The sequence below is a fragment of the Mytilus californianus genome, unplaced genomic scaffold, assembly GCF_021869535.1.
Source record: "Mytilus californianus isolate M0D057914Y unplaced genomic scaffold, xbMytCali1.0.p SCAF_3, whole genome shotgun sequence".
NCBI lineage: Eukaryota > Metazoa > Mollusca > Bivalvia > Mytilida > Mytilidae > Mytilus > Mytilus californianus.
In genome coordinates this window covers 116,502,109-116,524,283 of record NW_026262679.1, presented here as the reverse complement: position 1 = coordinate 116,524,283, position 22,175 = coordinate 116,502,109, and the positions used below count along the sequence as shown (strand labels likewise).

General features: G+C 32.6%; 1 protein-coding gene across 2 annotated transcripts; it reads left to right on the top strand.

Moving 5' to 3' along the window:
* Positions 1–5,274: 5,274 nt before the first annotated feature.
* Positions 5,275–9,302, top strand: LOC127735915 (uncharacterized). Of its 2 annotated transcripts, none has more exons than XM_052246354.1 (2): positions 5,275–5,393; positions 8,321–9,302. In XM_052246354.1, the coding sequence occupies exon 2, from the start codon at positions 8,328–8,330 to the stop codon at positions 9,282–9,284; it is 957 nt and encodes a 318-aa protein (XP_052102314.1). In that variant the 5' UTR covers positions 5,275–5,393; positions 8,321–8,327; the 3' UTR covers positions 9,285–9,302. The 2 variants fall into 2 exon arrangements, with proteins under 2 accessions (XP_052102314.1, XP_052102313.1); XM_052246353.1 differs by lacking the exon at positions 5,275–5,393 and adding an exon at positions 5,400–5,680.
* The last annotated feature ends 12,873 nt before the right edge of the window (positions 9,303–22,175 follow it).

Here is a 22,175-nt window from a genome sequence, read left to right as displayed (position 1 = left end):
AGACACAAAAGCAATAAATGTAGGTCAAAGTGACTCAAGTAATGTATAGTACTACTAGTATACAAGATGTCTGTGGAGAAAAAAATATCACTGATATATTACCATTAGTTTCTATGAAATAGAGATAAATGCAAAACTTTACTGGAAAGGGATGTACATACTTATGAACTGACAAAGGTATAATAGTATCAATCTATATAATCCATCCACATTTGTGGCAGGGCATAATAAAATCCAATCTTGGTAACTTTTTCAAATAAATATAAATAACAACATGCATTATTGTGACAAAAGTACTCATTTATGATCAAATTTCAGTTCCCATAAATTACTTATTAAGATTCAATAAATTCCCCCAAAAAATTAACTAATTTAAAAGTGTTGAATTGCATGGTTTGATTAGTAGCAGGCCAATTTCACAGGTTTATTCTATTCATATAACCTTATGATTTTCTTTTCAAAGTGTGCCAATTTTTAAAAATCCTGTTCTGTATAATCAGTTATGAAAATACCTGTCACACCCCCCCCCCCCCCCCCCCCCCCTTTTCCTCCCTCTTACAATTAATTTAAGTGCACACATGTTTTTTATGCTAAAACAGTGTTTTTGAGATTTATAAAGTTCTCAACAGTAAATTATTTTGATAAGTGTGCCTTTTTCATTTCATATACTCCCTTTATTTTCTTTGGTAGGATAGTAAGTTCACCAAATACAATGAACATGTGTATGACAATTGGGACTAACATTACAAGCAAGTTTTCCGCTAAAAATTGAAAAATATATTGCATTAGCATACATTGTACTTCTTAACATTTGCAAAAACAATCTATTTCCTATAGCTTCTGTATTAATTTTTATGTGTAAATATGCATTATTGCCTAAATTGACCAAATAACTTTTTTCAATCATGATGATGATGGGTGTGTTTAACGACTTTGACTGGCTATACAGCCCTTGCACTGTCATTTTTTTTTTCTATTCAATTATACATGGCCAAGCACGTTTTATACTCATGTTGAAGAATTAAAAAACCTTAAAAATTTTAAATTGGTAGAAAAAAAAAAACATTTTTATGTCATGCATCATGCATGTAAAGCCACCTTCTTTTGATAATCTTTTATTTTTCAGGCACACATTAATTAAAAATTTTGAATAATTGTAATAAATCTTGAATCCTTGATACACTGAATGATTCTTCAATTGCTTTACATACATGCTACATAATATATTAGGGCATTTAACATTGTTAAATAAATTAATGTAAAAAATAAACTACCCAAGGCAGGCTAAGCTACATGATTAAAATGGATATATCAGTATTGTCTTTTTAAAATAAAGATTGTATATTTACTTTGTCAACTCTTTTATAATTCCCTACTCTAACCTGTCTAAGGTCATGCAAAGTCTATAAAAAATGTCTATTCAGTTTGAAAATAAAATTATTTCATTATTTTAAAGAGGTGGATTTAGGGGAGGTACATATATGGTTAATTCATAGCCTTTTTACATGTCCCACTTCAACCGTTGCCTAGTTTGGGAAGCCTTTTGCCCCTTTTTTTCGAAATCCTGGAAACATATTTGTAACATTTTGTTACCTGCATTTCTTTCAGACAATACCTGGTAAATGAAAATATAAAAAAACATACTAGACTTGCACTTTCTCAATTAAATTTTTACAGGCCTTTTAAAGCTGACTATGTGGTATGGACTTTGCTCATTGTCGAATGCGGTGCAGTGACCTATTGTTGTTAATTTCTGTGTCATTTGTTCTTTTGTTTTATTGGATATCATACCACATCTTTTTTTTTATATAATGTTCTACTTTTAGGCAAAAATATATATTAAAATCATAGAATATCTACCAGCTCTAACTCAAAATATGGATGTTCACTTCCCATATGTTAAAAATACAAAACATGTACATTCATTTGTATGTAATAACATGAATAAAGAAATTATAAAAGTAACGAATCAATGAAATAACCTGAATAACCTTTTACATTTTGCCACTGTGGAAATAATTATAAGAACTATTACATGTACCCCCCTTTTTCAATTCTAACTAATTTATAAGCATAGCCTGATTTGAATTTATCTAACTTTTTAATTCTGTCCATGAAAAGTGTACTGTTCTAGCAAAACACATACTGATATATCTTTATTAATTAAGACATTTGACATAGAATTTAAAAAAGAGAACAAAATTTTAATACAACAGTAAATTGTTTGAAATATATAGTTCAGTATGCACCTCACATTATCCATGTTATCGTTAAATAATCAACACAGTATGATATGTGCCAAGTTTTACATGAATAATCTACAGGAGGGACCCAGATTTTTTGAAAAAGAGGGTGGTGGGGTTACTGATGGATGGACAGACAGACAGACAGACAGAGTGCAAACCAAAAGTCCCATTCGACTTCGTCAGTAGGGGACTAATAATCTAAACTAACAACAGGGTAAATGAAAATTCTGTTTGCCATAGAAACTCCTGCCTTTTTCCCCGAAAAATCAAATAGTCATTAGTATTAATTAACTTATGGTGTCTGATGTAGACAACATTCTGTATGTATGTGCCTGTCCCAAGTCAGGAGCCTGTTATTCAGTGGTTGTCGTTTGTTGATGTGTCACATTTTTGTTATTGGTTCATTTTTTGTACATAAATTAGGCCGTTAGTTTTCTCGTTTGAATTGTTTTACATTTGTCACTCCGGGGCCTTTTATAGCTGACTTTATATATGCGGTATGGGCATTGCTCATTGTTGAAGGTCATTTGGTCTTTTGGAGAGTTGTCTCATTGGCAATCATACCATATCTTCTTTTTTATATATAACACAACTGCCAAGTTGCAAATAAATGGTGATTTAGTCAACACACCATGGATTACATTATACTATCGATCTTAGTTGTAAGATTAACCATGGTAATGTGCAACGACTCCTGGACCCTAAGTGGTCTGTAAATAATGTGTCATAACATTTACCACAAGTACATTGTACATTGAGCATCACTCATTTTAGTGTGGGTATTGCTGTGTTTTTGCTTATTCCAACCAGTCCCTGTCCCAAGTCGTGAAATTCTAGTCTTTTTTAGTCTTGTATGTATTTTAATTTTTGGTTCATTTATATGTTTTGGCGTTAAGTGTGACGTCCATTTTCCCTGGACAATACATTTTTGTTTAGGGGCTAGCTGGACCCTGCCTCCAGGGGCTGATTTTCTCGCTGTGTTGAAGACCCATTATACCCATAGTGGCCACAGGTCATCTTCTCCTATTTGGTTGGATTGCTGTCCTGACATGTAATTTTCCCCGTTTCCATTCTCAATTTTATATAATTTATAAAACACATTAATGTTTGTCCCTGTTTTTTGCTTTTTTTTCCATTTCCGTTAAAAAAATAACTTTCAAATGATTTCACGGTCGTGAATCATTCTTGTGCTGGGATCATTCGAACACGATGTAAAAATTATATATCTTCAATAAACGAAGGATCGCATCGCTAGAAACTTAAAAAAATACTTACATTTATGTTCATTGTTTGTTTACAAAATATTACATACATTTTACGCATATTTCCGGGTACTTTTCTAGTGTAAAACAAGTGTGAAACTGCTTCATAAGCTACTAAAATGAAGATCGTTTTCTAACATTTTCGATCTTTGTTTCAGTATTCATGAAAAGCAGCCCACGTGTTCAATTATTGTGATTTATCTTGTGTTTATCTTCTCACGCCGGCAAGAACATGCCATTACCACAAAACGGAAGTGCATTTACAACAATGAAAATAACAATAAATTTTTTTGTAAAATTCTAGAATTACAGTTTTCGATAACAACATTCTTTTGTTATATATTTAAATCAAATAGATTATTTATAATAATCAAAATAAATTATTATTGACAATTACGACAATAGGATGACTTGCGATATCGATGCGCAACTTCCTGCGCAGTTGGCGCGAAAATTTGAACCCGCGAGCCCCCTTAAGTGCCCGTAATAACTCGTGTAACATTCCGTACAGCCATCGTAAAACGACCCGAATGAAATCATAAGCAACACGTAAGCACCCTTGATAATCCGTAAATAATCCATATACAAATCAATTACTAACCGTAACAAATCATTAAAAAAATGTATCGAGTCATTTACAGATAGTAACGTGTTGTTGCGAGCTAGTTACGATACCCACAGATTGTGACGAGATATTTACGGAAAAATCAATTCGTGGACATTCGTTAGAAGATTGTTGACATGTCAAACAATTTGCCTTTGATTTCACGAATCTTTAAGAGTTTCTGCGAGTTGTGACGAGATATACTTACGGATACCAAGGAGATATTTACGGATGCTGCGATTGCCTACGAGTTGGCGATCCGTATGGACTCGTAAGAAAAATCCGTTTATGTGAAGAGAGTATTACACAAGTTCCGTTACATATTAAAGGCAGTAATAGATACTGTTCATTCAGAAATTATTGCAAGGTTTTTATTAATGCGAATAGTGCAATTCGGTGATTATCGCAATAATAAGAACTCGCATTTTGATATCTGGTACAAAAATCTGTATGCAGATTTTCCGGAAATCGCAATAATTAATCTCGCATTTTAGTCCATCCTTTAAAAAACGCAATAATAAATGTACGCAATAATATTTGAATTAACAGTAACTACATGTTTTCTAACTTTAATACGAAAATAAAAAGTACAATTTCTGCATTACCAGGACTTATTACGGTGTGTCTTCTTCTAGACTATCCTCTATATATCACAGGAATAAAAAGAAAAATGTATTTTGATATTGTTACATGTGCCAAACAAAAAGGTTCAATTTCTGCATTACCAAAGATAAATCCTAAAGAGATGAAAATACCACACAAAGCTTCGTCCTCTTTTATCATTTGAACCTCTTGTGGCGAACTGTCTTCTGGACAGATTTATTTGAAAAACCACAAGCTTTTAATGGGTTCACTTGTTTAAGCTTAATAATACGTGCCAGCAAATGAAGTGTAAATATTTACATAATATTTTAGTATTAATTTCAATTGTGAAAATAATCCCCACTAATTGAATTCTATTGTAAATCAAAATATTTATAATCATACATATCTTTCATCAAAATCTGAGAGCATTTATTTACATATTTAATCATATTTGTTACTTGAGACCCCCAGGTTTTCTGATCTATGACATTTTAAAAACCCCGAACATTGATATTAAAAGGCAACCTTCCAGAACTAATTACGTTAAAGAAGATTTCACATATAAGTAATACACAGATATCAGTGATTTAAGTAAACTTGGCGAAGCTTGACAATGGGACATTTTATGTTGGTGTTTTCCGATATTATCTTTCTTGTCAAATGATTGTTTTTAAATGTTTGTTTGACTTTTAAAAGGTGAGATATGGCGCTCCATTTATAATACATATGTACACAAGTCAATGTATGGGTGACTTAAGGATTATATGTAAATAATAATACGCCGATAAGATTAGCTCGGTGGCTTGGAGATTAACTTAAGTTGTATAGTGATTTTGTCAAATTTGTCAATCAATATTAATATAGCAACAAGGAATGATATTCTATGCAGTAGGCTCCTGATAAGAATTGGCAGTTTTAGAACTTAACATTTTCTAATGGAACTTCAAGCACTTTGATAAGAATAAAAGTGAAGAATTCACAAGGTATGTAGTCTTTAGTAATCTTGTACTCTTTAAGAGTAAAACTATGTTTGTGTATTAATTGTCCATATATGTAGTGGATCATTTTATAATTTTATGTGTTTTTAAGACTGACTCGTTGATGTTAAGCCAATATCTGAACTACAGTATCTTATTAAGAGGGAGAATAGATATATGTACCAAAGGGACAATCAAAAGAAAACTTCACGCCATGTTCCGGATCCACTCGGTGTATATGGTGAGGCTAACGTATTGTTTGGCTGACCTGGTCGTTTTTAAAATACAGGACAACAAATTTGAAACGTTACTGTAGATATCTGACGAAACTGAATTACTTGGAATTTGAAAAATGATTCACAGTTTCTCAAATTTAAAAATTTGTGACCAACTGTTTGCGTCAATGTTTTGGAAATGTGTACCTTATTGTTTAAGTGTGTGTTGGCCCTTTTAACTTTTTTGATTCGAGCGTCACTAATGAGTCTTTTGTAGACGAAACGCGCGTCTTGTGTGGAAAATTTTAATCCTGGTATCTATGATGAGTTTATGTGCACATCAGATTCATTATGTTATGAAAATGATTTATTTTGATAGAACATTTAAGAGACTAATAAATTGCATGTGTCTCTGTACTTTATTATGGTTTACATACATACCAGTTACCCAGATCATAAAGGGTCAAATTGTAATCATCCCTTGCCCCTAACCTTACTTGATAACCCTCTAAGTCGCACAATACTTCAACTCAAATATAAGGAAATACTTATGCTTAATGTAAGTTACCAACACCAATAGTGAGGAAGTTATACATTCTTTAAATCATATGGAAAGAGTGAATGAATTAGACCGTGACCAAGAACAGTTAGAACAACATAGGAAAGATCTCTAGAAATAATCTACAGTCAATAAAAATCTTTGGCAGAGCAGGTACAATACATAGGATATGTCAGGAACCTGGGACCTAAAACAATGTAATTTTCTCCATTGGCATAAAAGTGCAAAAACCTATAATGCATACTAAAAAAAACGTCGGTGTTCTATGCTTTTTCAAAGAAACGAAATTGTTATATATGTCTTATAACTTTATGATTAGAGTATATTCTTAACATTTAAAAAGAAATACAAAAAATGTATGTTCCGCCTTAACACGTCCGCCCCAATCTATTTATCTACGGATTTAATGTGTATATAATTACGGCTTAATGCGTCCATAATCAAACATGTTTTAATCCTTAACAAGCGACGAGTAGACATACATTACGATTTTTTATTGTCCGCGAAATGTTTTCTTCACATCACTGAGTTCCGTCTATTGACATCATTTGTACCTTGGTTCGCATTTAATTAAAACCGAAATTATATACTAGTAATTTGTATCATATTGTCTTGCTTTGCTAGTCTTATTAAACTATTTTTTCTGACTTTTAAAAAGAACTGATTATATGTCTTAGTAATGTATTAAATCTCTTTTATTCATCTTTTTCATTTATGATTTGAAAGCACCAGTTTTGAAAGAGTATGGAAACTATTGCTTAATATGCAATCAAAATTGTGTGTATTTAATAAAGAACCTCTCACATAAAAATTAAATGGGCTTATTCATCAAACATGTCAAAGGGTAAATATACACGTCTATATGAATCAAACTTTTTCAAAATGTATTAATACGATTTTGTACAGCTTTGCAATAACTAATGATTTCATTGACCAAACATGATGGTTGACAAAATAGCTTACAAAATAAGAAAGTCTATCAGCTTATTTAGCAGAAATAACAGTATATTTACAAGTAAGTCGTGACGTTTTCTATGTTGAATTTGTCATCATGTAGTACAAATAAGATTAATTAAAGATAGCTGTTGAATGAAGGTGTGATTGAATCTGAAGAACAATAATGAATTTCTTTCAAAAAATGAATACGAACAACGTTCAAATCAAAAATTACAATTTCATGAAAGTATTATGCATTTTTTTTTTCAACTAAAATGAAGTAAATTGGTTGCTGGTGTCCTTCGATGCAAAAGTTTACAAATAATGTTAATTTTTTCAATACTGTCCTCGATTTGTCGTTAACATCAATTTACAGCAATAAGTAACATTTGAGTTTTGGTTTATTTTGACTCTCCCCTGTGCCATTAACGCTTCGAATTTTACACTGTGAGCGGCGACACAAGTAAATTAACCTTGCGTATTATACCTGGACAATAATATCGTCAGTTCTAACATTATTTTTTTGTCAGATTAATTTGAAAACAAGAATGTGTCCATAGTACACGGATGCCTCACTCGCACTCTCATTTTCTATGTTCAGTGGACCGTGAAATTGGGGTCAAAACTCTAATTTGGCATTAAAATTAGAAAGATCATATCATAGGGAACATGTGTACTAAGTTTTTAAACTACGTTGACCAAAAACTTTAACTTGAAGCGGGACAGACGGACGGACGAACGAACGGACGAACGAACGAACGAACGAACGGACGCACAGACCGAAAAACATAATGCCCCTCTACTATCGTAGGTGGGGCATAAAAATGAAAAAAACCTTTGTTACTAGAACTGTAACTTCACATTTGATGATTGACGTTTAGAAATTGATTTGTTTATTTTTATTTGTTCATTCATCTTTCGCCTTTTTTTTTCCAGTGAAATAATGCCGGGCGATATATCAGGCCCAGACCTACAACTAGCTAGACCAAAGACTAGTCCAGCAGCTATAACTAGAACAGGAAGAAGAGGAAAATCAAAACAGGATGAAACAACTCCAGAATATCATGTTGAATTACTTGAATACGAATGGCCGGATTTACCACCGATTCCGCATATGAAAGATGCAATAACAAGAGAGAAAGTAAGCAAGGGTATAAGTTACCTTTTACCAATTGATAAAGGTAAAAACTCGATTGATAATAAATACAGAACGGACCTCAGAGCCATGTTTCAAGAGCCGTATGCTAATGACGACCATGGATACAATGATAGCAAGGTCAAACTTAGTGCGCATGTACATTTTGATACAAACGCCGTTGACACAAAATGGTCAAAATCTTTACTGAAGCAAATACCTGTAGAAGTCAATTCAGATTCTGATAAATTTAGGAAAATGTATGCACGTTCAGCGCCAATTGGGCGCTCAAAAACAATGGGTTTGGATACGGATAAAATAAGAACTCGATCGTGCCGTTATCTGCCAATGAAAACGGTTCAACATCCAGAAGCTATGGAACTCCGACAGGAAGTAGAAAAAATAATCCGAACTGTGTATAGTGATAATGATGATAGCGATATTGAGACGGAGGTGGGTGAAGTCGACGCCTCTCGTCACGTCAGGCGGTTCTCACTTTATCCTAGACGAACTTCTGAGTATATACCACGTTTAAATACAGATACTGAAAGTTTCATGTCTATAAAGCCACCACGTTTAAAACTAACTGCGGATAAATTTAATAGTTACGAACAATTGAAGTTGACGAAACCACCTAAAGCAGTGATACCGGAACTATTTATATGTAAATACATTAAAAAAGAACGTGCTCAAGAAATTTGGGAATGGTTACATTACGGAGAAGAAATGTCAGAATTTGAATATTTTCTATCTGTATGTGGGTAAATAAATGCATTTTTCTTACATTAGTTTTGTTGTCGACGAATATTTTAGCATGTGTACGCAAAGTAATACAGCATGTACCAACTTATATCCATGGATTGAAAGAGCACATATGATAGTTAGTCATTGAGTACAATGTAAAGATCGAAAGGGCCAAGTACATGTAGCATGTTAACTTGAAGAATACAAATCTCTTACTTTTTGTGGAAAAGGGTGCTACAATTTCTCTACATGACATATGTAGTCTTGCAAGGGAAAGTAAAACATTCTTTAAAATAATAGATAGCAAAGAACAGTGGTATACCCACACTATTTATATAAATATGATTTATATAACAAACAAGTATAAGAATTGTCCTTTATTTAATTTTTACTAATCAGACTGAAATACAATGGTGGTTCCGACTGATTGGTATCATTGTTCAAACATCCTGGAGTATGATATTCACTCTTAAGTGCAGCGACCAATATAAGAGTATAAGATGGCATACTTAAATATTATATTATTGGCTTACTTATAACCGTGTTATTGAATTGTGTTTTTTTTTTCAACAATCTATGAGATAAAAGGGGAGAATTTAGCACCCATAAACATTGCTGTGTTAAACCAGTTTTCGTATTATAGTAAACTCTACTTGATTGTAGACATGTGTGTCTTCATGCGAACTAGTATGTGAGGAAGCCTATAAAAATCCAGTCAATATAAAAATAAGGAGATATGGTTTGATTTTCAATGAGACAACTATCCACCAAAGTTAAAATGAAGTGGATATAAGCAATTATAGGCAACCGTACGGCCTTCAACAATGAGAAAAACCCATATCGTATTGTCGGCTATAAAAGGCCCGACATGAAAAATATGAAAAAATTCAACTGAGAAAACTAACTTCCTAATTTATAACAAAACCATTTACGAAAAACAAATATGACAGACATGAACTAACGACAACCACTGAACTACAGGCAAGCCTGTCAATAAAGTACACAGTATAATGTCTAATTCCCATCACACAAATTTTGTATCCTGCTTATGGTAGATTGTCCACTGAACGTTTTGTATCCTTACTTTCCTACTGACGTCCGTCCATTTTTCTTCTTCATTCCATCCTGCGTTTTGAATGCGTGTTGTCTTTAATACAAAATTATCTCAATATTGGTATCCTAAGCTGTGATTTGGCATTCTTTTGCACAAATATTGCTGAACACCGTTTTTTCACTGCTTTGATTAATAAAAAAAGTTGTTGAAGGTTATATAATATGGAAGCTAGTCCATGTTAAGTCTGAAATAATTGTTATGTTGCTGTTAGATGTCATGTTTCTCTGTTGGATTTATATTTACATGTAACTTATCATTTCTGTTCTCCGGTATAACTGCATATAAACAAAGGCGTACTTTTCAAGATATTTAGTGTATTTATATCTAGTACCGTCTTATTAGTATGCACACCTAGTTCTTCATTTGTTTATTTACAATAATGACCGATGTTGCATGTTAAACGTCAAGTGGCAGTTCAGAACGAAAACAAATTTACAATTATCACGATCTGTAAAGTCGGTGTTTTTGAAAAAGAGGCTGTAGGAGCGAGCACATTATGACCCTGCTTTCGAAATTATTTCCTTGTTCAAGTTAGTGGTCATTCTGTTGGTAGCTGCACTGTGCGTGTCTTTAATTGTCTGTTTCAATTTTACGACATATGTTGTAGATATGTTAAAGGTTTGTGTGTGTGTGTGATGGGGGGAGGAGCAGGCTATTTTGACTTTGTGTTGGATGATGTGTCTTTTAGAGGAGTCGTTGTTGATTTTGGTCTCTTATACTGTCCAGTATTTTAGAGGAGTCGTTGTTGATTTGGTCTGTTATACTGTCTAGTATTTTAGAGGCGTAGTTGTTGATTTGGTCTGTTATACTGTCCAGTATTTTAGAGGAGTCGTTGTTGATTTGGTCTGATATACTGTCCAGTATTTTAGATGAGTCGTTGTTGATTTGGTCTGTTATGCTGTCCAGTATTTTTTGTGATTTCTGTTATTCTGATTATGTATTGTTCTGAACATGGATTATCCTATGTGCTGTATTATCTGTCATATATCATAATGTACTACAAAATCAGTAAAACATTATCTTGTGATTTGTCTTGACACAGCTTTAGTATTTAGTATAGCTATTATTATTATTATTATTATTATTACTATTATTATTATTATTATTATTATTATTATTATATGTAAACATGCAAAACCAATTTGTTCTTTCCTTCTCTTTCATCTAAACCCTCGTATATAATTTAGACTTGTATTTATATATATATATATATATATAAACAAGTCTAAATTGAAAATAAAAACCGCAATTTTTATACGTGTGCATGCAAAACAAATTTCTTGATAGAGGGGTCTAAATACAGCACAAACAACATTTTCCAAAAGACCAAAAAAGTGAAAAAGTATATTTTAACAAAACGCATTTGACTAACAGGTCGAACAACAGATGTTCTTAAACCCTGCTGACTGCCATTGGCGATTGCCAAATAAACGGATCACAAGATGTTACAAAATAGATCTTTTAAAATTTATAAATTTAATACCAAACAGAAAACAATAATTGCGGAAAAGATGGTATAACGCAAACAAAAGGTGAAAAAATTAGTACACCACATCCGGATTTCGACAAAAATATCAGTATTCATCTCAAAAGCTAACAAAACCTTTAAACAGACTTATTAAGAAGGGATATATTTACGATACTGTTGTCAGGTCATTAAAGATTGCATATTTTGGCTTTAATATTGATTCACTTATAGGGTCTTTGCATCGGAATTAATCATATTTATTCTAAAACCAGTTGTTGGCATGACACGGGTTATGTTCTTCTCATATATTTTATGATGGTATAATACTAAACCCCTAACAGGAGGGATTGTGCCTGATATTCATATGATGAAGACATAATCTTTCAATCAGTTTAATTGAGGTCTGGAGCTGGCATGTCAGTAACTGCTAGTAGTCTGTTGTTATTTATGTATTATTGTCATTTTGTTTATTTTCTTTTGTTTCCTATTCTGACATCGGACTCGGACTACTCTTAAACTGAGTTTTACTGTGCGTACTGTTGTGCGTTTGTTTTTTCTACATTGGCTAGAGGTATAGGGGGAGGGTTGAGATCTCAAAAAACATGTTTAACCCCGCCGCATTTTTGCGCCTGTCCCAAGTCAGGAGCCTCTGGCCTTTGTAAGTCTTGTATCATTTTTAATTTTAGTTTCTTGTGTATAATTTGGAGTTTAGTATGACGTCCATTATCACTGAACTAGTATACATATTTGTTTAGGGGCCAGCTGAAGGACGCCTCCGGTGCGGGAGTTTCTCGCTGCATTGAAGACCCATTGGTGGCCTTCGGCTGTTGTCTGCTCTGTGGTCGGGTTGTTGTCTCTTTGATACATTCCCCATTTCCATTCTCAATTTTACTCTTCAGTGATGTTAGGGATCAAAACGGTATTTGGAAGGCCATATAATTTACCTCAATTTGGGATAGACTCTTGAATTTTGAAGAGTCAAAATATTAGAAATAGGATGAACGGATCATATAAACCCAAAATATAAACAAGTCTAAATTGAAAACAAAGTTCAAACCTATGATTGCGTTGGATAAAAACCGCAATTTTTATACGTGTGCATGCAAAACAAATTTCTTGGTAGAGGGGTCTAAATACAGCACAAACAACATTTTCCAAAAGACCAAATGAGTGAAAAAGTATATTTTAACAAAACGCATTTGACTAGTAGGTCGAGCAACTGATGTTCTTAAACCCTGCTGACTGCCATTGGCGATTGCCAAATAAACGGATCACAAGATGTAACAAAATAGATCTTATTATTAAATTATTACCAAACAGAAAACAAAAAAACTTGCGGAAAAGATGGTATACCGCAAACATGAGGTGCAAAAATGTGTACACCATATCCGGATTTCGACAATTAATGTGTCTTCAGTGATGTTAGGAATCGAAACGGTATTTGGAAGGCCATATAATTTACCTCAATTTAGGATAGACTCTTGAATTTTGATAGAGTCAAAATAGGATGAACGGATCATATAAACCCGAAGGCAAATATAATACAAGCCCAAACGAAAAAATATAAACAAGTCTAAATTGAAAACAACGTTCAAACCTATGATTGCGTTGGATAAAAACCGCAATTTTTATACGTGTGCATGCAAAACAAATTTGTTGGTAGAGGGGTCTAAATACAGCACAAACAACATTTTCCAAAAGACCAAATGAGTGAAAAAGTATATTTTAACAAAACGCATTTGACTAGCAGGTCGAACAAATGATGTTCTTAAACCCTGCTGACTGCCATTGGCGATTGCCAAATAAACGGATCACAAGATGTAACAAAATAGATCTTATTATTAAATTATTACCAAACAGAAAACAATAAACTTGCGGAAAAGATGGTATACCGCAAACATGAGGTGCAAAAATGTGTACACCATATCCGGATTTCGACAATTAATGTGTCTTCAGTGATGTTAGGAATCGAAACGGTATTTGGAAGGCCATATAATTTACCTCAATTTAGGATAGACTCTTGAATTTTGAAAGAGTCAAAATAAGATGAACGGATCATATAAACCCGAAGGCAAATATAATACAAGCTTTTTATCCAACGCAATCATAGGTTTGAACGTTGTTTTCAATTTAGACTTGTATATATATATATATATGCATACAAGTAGGTTTTTGAAGATAAAAACATATTTTTAAGAATGATATTAGTTCAAATTAAGTAATTTTCAAATCTGTCTTGACGCACTAATATATCTTGTATATATATATATATATATATATATATATATATATATATATATATATATATATATATGTGTATCAATGTTTTCATTTAGTCAAGCCAGAAAACAGAGCTATACTAGGACATTAATGTAGCGGTGAAATATATCATGCATTTGTTAATTCTTCTAATCTGTTTTAATACTAATTTCTTTTAAATATGTAATGTTATGAAAGTAGTTTTAAAAACAACTAAGATATTTTATTATAACTTGAAAATAAAAGAACGAAAGAATATTAAGTCGATAAACGTAGTTTGATATTGTACAGCCTAAATCTTCTCATCTCTCTTACAGTATAAGTGTATCTTCCATACTTTTTTCTTCTTAAAGAAGAAGGCTTCTCAATGATTTGCAGCTAATACATTTGAAAATAGATTTTTAAAAGACCATTAAATTAGATAAGAACACATTTGTTAAAAAAGATTGTGTGGAAGTGTAGTGTTGAGAGTCGAAAAAGTGCTAACTGTCCACCCAAATTGAAAAGATCAATTACATAAATCATTTAAAGAATGTTAACACTCCGAAAAATTAATTCCATTTTTTTTCAGATTCTTTGAATTCTTACAAAAGTTAACAATATGTTCTTTGATAGTAGTAAGGGAACTAGTTTTAAAAACTGAAATATGAGTTGTATATCTTTCAATAAATGAACATATTGATCACATGTGATCTGTCCTATATCGATCCGCGAGTTACTGTTGATTACCCAGATCTTTTTTCAGAAACAATGCGTCATCAATATGGATTAGAGACGCACTACTGCTAGCTATATATTTATGTGGTTTTACTGAATTGTTTAACGCTTCAGAATCTATATTTGTAACTACTAAGAATTCAAGCACATTATCATATAAGTAATTCTTACACTGAGTTTCAAATACTGTTTCACAAAGTTATGATGGGACTTCCATACACATAATTTTTTAAGTAGATTTTACTGTTTGTACTATGAATATTGTAGGACCCAATATTTCCACACCTCTAACGAGATCTGTTCGAATCTAACTTATATATCGAAACAATATATATATACATCACTGAAGAGACTTTAATTATCGAAATCCGGATATGGTGTACAAATTTTTGCACCTCATGTTTGCGGTATACCATTATTTCCGCAAGTTTATTGTTTTCTGTTTGGTAATAAATTAATAGTAAGATCCATTTTGTTACATCTGTTGATCCGTTTATTTGGCAATCGCCAATGGCAGTCAGCAGGGTTTAAGAAAAGGTTTTTGTACATAATATCCGGATATATATATATATATATTTCGATTCCTAACATCACTGAAGGGACGATAATTGTCGAAATCCGGATAATGGTGTACAAATTTTTGTACCTCATGTTTGCGGTATACCATCTTTTCCGCAAGTTTATTGTTTTCTGTTTGGTATCAAATTAATAATTAAGATCCATTTTTACATCTGGTGATCCGTTTATTTGGCAATCGCCATGGCAGTCAGCAGGTTTAAGAACATCCGTTGTTCGACCTGCTAGTCAAATGCGTTTTGTTAAAATATACTTTTTCACATTTTTTGGTCTTTTGGAAAATGTTGTTTGTGCTGTATTTAGACCCCTTTACCAAGAAATTTGTTTTGCATGCACACGTATAAAAATTGTGGTTTTTATCCAACGCAATCATAGGTTTGAACGTTGTTTTCAATTTAGACTTGTATATATATATATATATAATTTTTGCATCTCATGTTTGCGGTATACCATCTTTTCCGCAAGTTTATTGTTTTCTGTTTGGTAATAATTTAATAATAAAATCTATTTTGCTAAAACCTGTTATCCGTTTATTTGGCAATCGCCAATGGCAGTCAGCAGGGTTTAAGAACATCAGTTGTTCGACCTGCTAGTCAAATGCGTTTTGTTAAAATATACTTTTTCACTCATTTGGTCTTTTGGAAAATGTTGTTTGTGCTGTATTTAGACCCCTCTACCAAGAAATTTGTTTTGCATGCACACGTATAAAAATTGCGGTTTTTATCCAACGCAATCATAGGTTTGAACGTTGTTTTCAATTTAGACTTGTATATATATATATACAAGTCTAAATTGAAAAAAATATATATATTCAATTTAGACTACACATTTTTATTTAGGGGCCAGCTGAAGACCACCTCCGGGTGCGGGATTTTCTTGCTGCGTTGAAGACCAATTGGTGACCTTCGGCTGTTATCTGCTCTTTGGCCGGGTTGTTGTCTCTTTGACATATTCCCCATTTCAATTCTCAATTTTATATATATAACAAGACGGACAATCTTACTGTTGGATACTGTATGACACTCGGATTTAGATTTCAGATGCGTTTAGAATGAATTTGTGCAGGATGCATTTTGATTACTTCGAGTCCCTTTTTTCAGTTATCATTTTAATTTTGCAGTCGCCGTTTTATTCCTAACAATTTTTCTTTTCCTTTTTTTTTTGTTGGTCTGGTTTGTTTTGGTTTTTTTTTTTTTTTTTGGGGGGGGGGGGGGTCGATTGGGGATGGAGGAATTTATAATTAACTGTACTTTTTTGTGTTTAAGTTTTATGTTAGTCATGGAAAACTGTTAGTAAAGGAAATTTTCAATAATAACTCACGCTCTTGGTGCGCGTGAATTGTCTCCACTTCTACACTTTACGAGAAGAAGTTAAACTGGACACTTTGTCAGAATGGGTCAAAACAGTTAGGTCTCTGATAAAACGTCGAGTTTATAAGTTGTAAGTTGAAAAAACTGTGTGAAGCTTCACGATAAATATGTTGATGTTCCTGCAGACAAAGCTTCAAATAATATTGTCTTTGTATGTAAATCGTTATACTACGAGTGTCTTGTAAAAGAATTAGGAATAAACGAGCACTCAGGTAATCCCACATACAAAAACATATCATTTGACAAGGAAGAGATTTTGTCGAAATCAATCATAAGTCCTTAATGGCTTCAATGAACATTACATCGAACAGCAAATCTGAAGACTTACCTTGTTTGTATTGGATATCTAAGCTTCACAAAATTCCGTATAAACAACGGTATATTACCGGCTCATCTGCATGTTCTACAAAGGAATTGTCAATTAGATACCTACGATTTTCTTTAATTACCATTGATGACGACCTATAATGTTATCAATTATTCCATGGGACGGATTTCTTCCTTATATAATCTGAAACAAGTCAGGAATATGACCACGGATTTCACCTATGTATCATAAGTGTCCTTTTATTCCGGTCCGAGAACACTTAATCTATGTATAAGCTGAACTTGGGATATGAGCTAGCTTTTATTCCAGATAATTATAAATAAGGAGATGTGGTATGATTGCCAATGAGACAGCTATCCACCAAAGTTTAAATGAAGTGGATGTAAGCAATTATAGGCAACCGTACTGCCTTCAACAATGAGAAAAACCCATACCCATATAGTCTGATATAAAAGGCCCAACATGAAAAATATGAAACAATTCATTTGAGAAAACTAACCGGCCTAATTTAAACAAAACAAAACAATTCACGAAAAGCAAATATGACAGACATGAACCAACGACAACCACTGAACTACAGGCTCCTGGCTTGGGACAGACACATAAAGAATGTGGCGGGGTTAAACATGTTTGTGAGCGCTCAAACCTCTCCCTAACCCGGAACAGTAGTGTTACAGCACAACACAATAACAAGCTATAAAAATAAGTTGAAAAAGGCTTAAATCATAGGATCGATACAAAGCAGAATAAAAACATCAAACAAAAACAAAAACACAGACCAGACACGGCAGGGTATTTACCCATTCCTCATCCCTAACAAAAAAGGTATAGATATGAGAGTACTCGCAGTTACTGGCAGTTAGATCAAAGCCAATAACAACTAATAAAAAAATCATGTATCTAAGACTAAAATATCAATCAGAACACATCCAACATCCAATGAATTTAGTGTAACGACGTCATTAACAGTCAGAGAAAAACACGACCTTGTGCAATGCCAAAAAAATAGGTATCGCCAGATTGTAGTACCGTGAAAGTAAATATGCGTATAACAACAATATTTAGAATGGTTTTAATTTACTAATAATAAAATCAGTATTTATACCAAATAAAACAACATTCAAAGACTTAATTACAGTGTTGAATTGGTAACCTTTTAGAATAAGTTTATTTAAAGGAATACGTTTACCCGGATCGTTACGGTATCTAAATTTCCGGGTTCAGTTACCAACATCATATAGGATATGCTATTCCGTTTGAAATAAGTTTTCTTCAGGTACAGCCAAACTTGCAAACCAAATCTTTGTATCAGTGGAAGAATTTAGTAAAGGTTTTAAGTAATTAAGAAATAATTTGTGGTAACGAAATCCTTGACTTAATAATTTACGAGTAATACATAGATTACGCTCATTGAAATCCAAAAGTCACTACAGACACGGGCATAGCGAACGAGTTGGGATATACAAACACCGTAAGGCGGTGACAATGGAACATCACCGTCCAAAAAAGGAAAATTAACAATAGGAAAAGAAAAATCATCCCTTTTGTCGTAAATTTTTGTGTAGAGACTGGTGTAACACTGAAATATCTAAGTCTAGGAAGGACAGTTATTGCTGATAATATTTGATTTATTTAAAGTAAGTTCCTTTTGGTAAATTTCAGCAGTATATTTAGAGAACTCTTGATTATTCAACGAAAAATTATCATCAAGATAACGGAAAGTGTTGTTAAATTTATCAATTAATTGGATTTAAGACGGTTCTTTACTGAGTTTGGCCATAAACCGTGATTCATAACAGTATAGAAACAAGTCTGCTATTAAAGGGACACAATTGGTTTCCATTGGAATACCTACAACCTGTCGAAACGTACATAAATGTTGTCAAGGAGAAAATTTACGGCTTTAATCATCTCATCACACCTCCAGTAAGTATATCTAGCACATCTATCTTTTTCATTTGAGAAATAGGCTTTATATGAGTTGCAGCAAATAAATTTGCAATCAGATTTATCACACCGCATTGTTGGCTGCTTTGTCTGCCGATACGAACACACAACACTTTGCAGGTACTTGAATTTTGTTTTTAATCCTAATAATGGGCGTATTAGTTACTCTTTTATTATTTCTAATTTTTTTTTCGAAAATATGATATGCGAATATCAACAATATTCAGAAATTTATTTAGATAGGAATCGAGAGACTTTTTGTCAGATTTCTTGCGTTTATGATTTTAAAGTATAGATTCTAGGTACTGACGTTGTGTTATTATCTTAATTACGTGTTATACTGTTCTTTTTATTTGTCCTTGTACATTTTTAACCTTTACTATTTAGTCCTTTTTTGGTAATATTTATTTTGGCGTGGATCGGTACTTATACATCCCGCCATTGTGTTATTGTGATATGGTCAATTTTGTATTCTTGTCTTTCATTTTTGCTTATGTGCTTTGTCTATAGAGTGTTTATATGCTTTTTTTCTTTGTTGAAATAGTTATTTGTTTTTATAGGAATTAAGATTGTAGCACAATGTTGACTGCTGTACCCTCATTTTTGACATTTTTACCTATTATGTCTGTTTGTTTTGCTCACACATTATTGTCAATATAATGGAATTATATGCGACTTTCATACAAGTGAGAGGTTTTAAATTAGCGAGCCATAAAACCAGGTTTAATCCACCATTTTCTACATAAGGAAATGCCTATACAAACTCAGGTATATGATAGATGTTTTCTATTCGTTTGATGTGTTTGAGCTTTTGATTTTGCCATTTTATAAAGGACTTTCCGGGTTTTTTTTATTTCCCTTGGAGTTCGGTATTTTTATTATTCTACCTTTTACACCATTTTTTACAACAGGATGAAAGAGCATCTTTAATAACCTGAGGGAACTCTTTCCAATATATTTTCGACGGTGGACGATATTTTGGTCCTTTTTTAGAAAGTTTATAACCTCTCGATCTTGAACGATGTTGAGGTCCCCTGTAATAACATGGCCATTGGGATCATACTTAAACTTCGGTGTTACACAGTTTCATGTTGAAAGAGCATTATTTGCTATACTGACGTCTGACGTATAATTAAAAATTAAACTTCTAGGTTTTTTATACGAATGAGAAATTACACGTGGCTCAATGTTATCAAAATTTAGCACATACTTACAACTTCTCGTCCAATCAAATTGCTTGAATTTGCCCTCTAATTTTCATAGTACATACTTTTTCCGTGTACTAAGTATCTACGCACGAATGACCACAAGGGTAAGATTTCATTGTATCGTAATCAAGATATTAAAACAAAAATTGCCACTGGCTATTTTAAATTAAATGCTGTGTTCCAAATTAAATAACATAGTTTGTAATTAGTTTTTACATTGATTTTTAAATACCTTTAGATCTAAAAAAAAAGTGTTTGACGATTGCAAGTTTCTTTCATTTAAATAAAGAGTAACAAATATGGTTCTTTATACCTTGATTAGAGAACAACGCCATCTTAAAATTATGATTTATCATCCATGCAATTACTTTGAACACAAACAAGTGTGTACTATGAAACCTTGTAAAGGGAAATTAAGGCAACTTGATCTATTTCGTCATGAATTGATTGATTGGTTGATTATTGGTTGCTTAATGTCCAGTGGCAAATATTTCATGCATGTTCAGGACGATGTCATGAATTGAAAACCCGTAATAATGTCTGAAGAGAATGTGCCACCTATATATATATATACGTATATACATGTTCTGATACATCTTTTAGTTTTTACTTCGAAAAAAAAATATAAACCCTAGTATCTTTGATCTATTGGTAGTTGCTTTTTAATGACTAGTCGCTAGACTATCTATGGGGACATACCAAGGGCGGATCAGGCCTTTTTTAAAAGGGGTTTCCAACCCAAGATAAGGGGGGGGGGTTCCAACCATACGTCCCCATTCAAAAGCATTGATCGTCCAAAAAAGGGGGTTTTCCAATTCCCGTAACCCCCTCCCTGGATCCGCCACTGCATACTATCTATATGTTTCAAATTTATTATAGCTTTAGTTTTACTGTGAAATTGAAAAATGTTTTCAAGACATTTAAAGCTTCCACTGCAATTTAATTATTGCCTGCTTTTGGTCAATTTATTTTGTCATCTTACCATGTAAAGAAGTACATGTATAGTAAAACACCGCTTTATACCAATAAATATACTTACACCAGCAGCTACCATCTTTTCATTCTGGAGTCGAGGGCCTTTTGAAATCACATAATTTACATTGATACTAGTGAGTAGATTTACAAAACTTCGTTAATGAGCTGCGTTTTACAAACACCTGTGATACAAGTAGTCAGCCAAAATAAACTATCAATAGACCAATTAAAATATTACTCGAGTTGTAAATATGTGCTAAATTGGATAGTCTCTGAAAAGGTATATACTATGAAATTAAGAGCTCGGGGCAAGCCCCTCGCTCTAAATTTCATAGTATATACCTTTCCATAGACTAACCTAGACATGGAGGTATAAAGTTTTGAACGGTAGAATAAAATTCAATACTTCTATTAATGTAATTTATTTTTACATGTTTTAGAAAATACTTTTTATGATCTTCAGATTTGTCAATTTGCTAATTGGCATTTGACCCAGTTTGTATAATAATTGATGTCTACCATTGTTTTTAAATATAGATAAAAAATCATCAAGTGTAAAATTAGAACGATGTTTATTTCGTTGATAGCGGTTAATGCGATTGCCAAGAGACTTATGATTGCGTTGTCTTTTATCAACAAAAGTTACCTTGGTCCATGAAATTACCAATTTCTAACTACATTTTATGTAAATTTTTAATTACAATTGAACCATATGGGATTTACAAGACATTAACATTCATGTTTATTTTTTGCCTTTTCGTTCACTTATTTATATGGTTTATATGGTTATATTTTAGTTGTAGCATTTATTTTCTCAATGGTGCATTTTATAGCCATACCTTAACAATATTGTTTATCTATTTACATCATTAGATATTTATGAATTTTCACTTGAAATATGAAACAATTCTGTTTTCATTCTTATGACTCCTTTTCTTTTTCAAAGATTC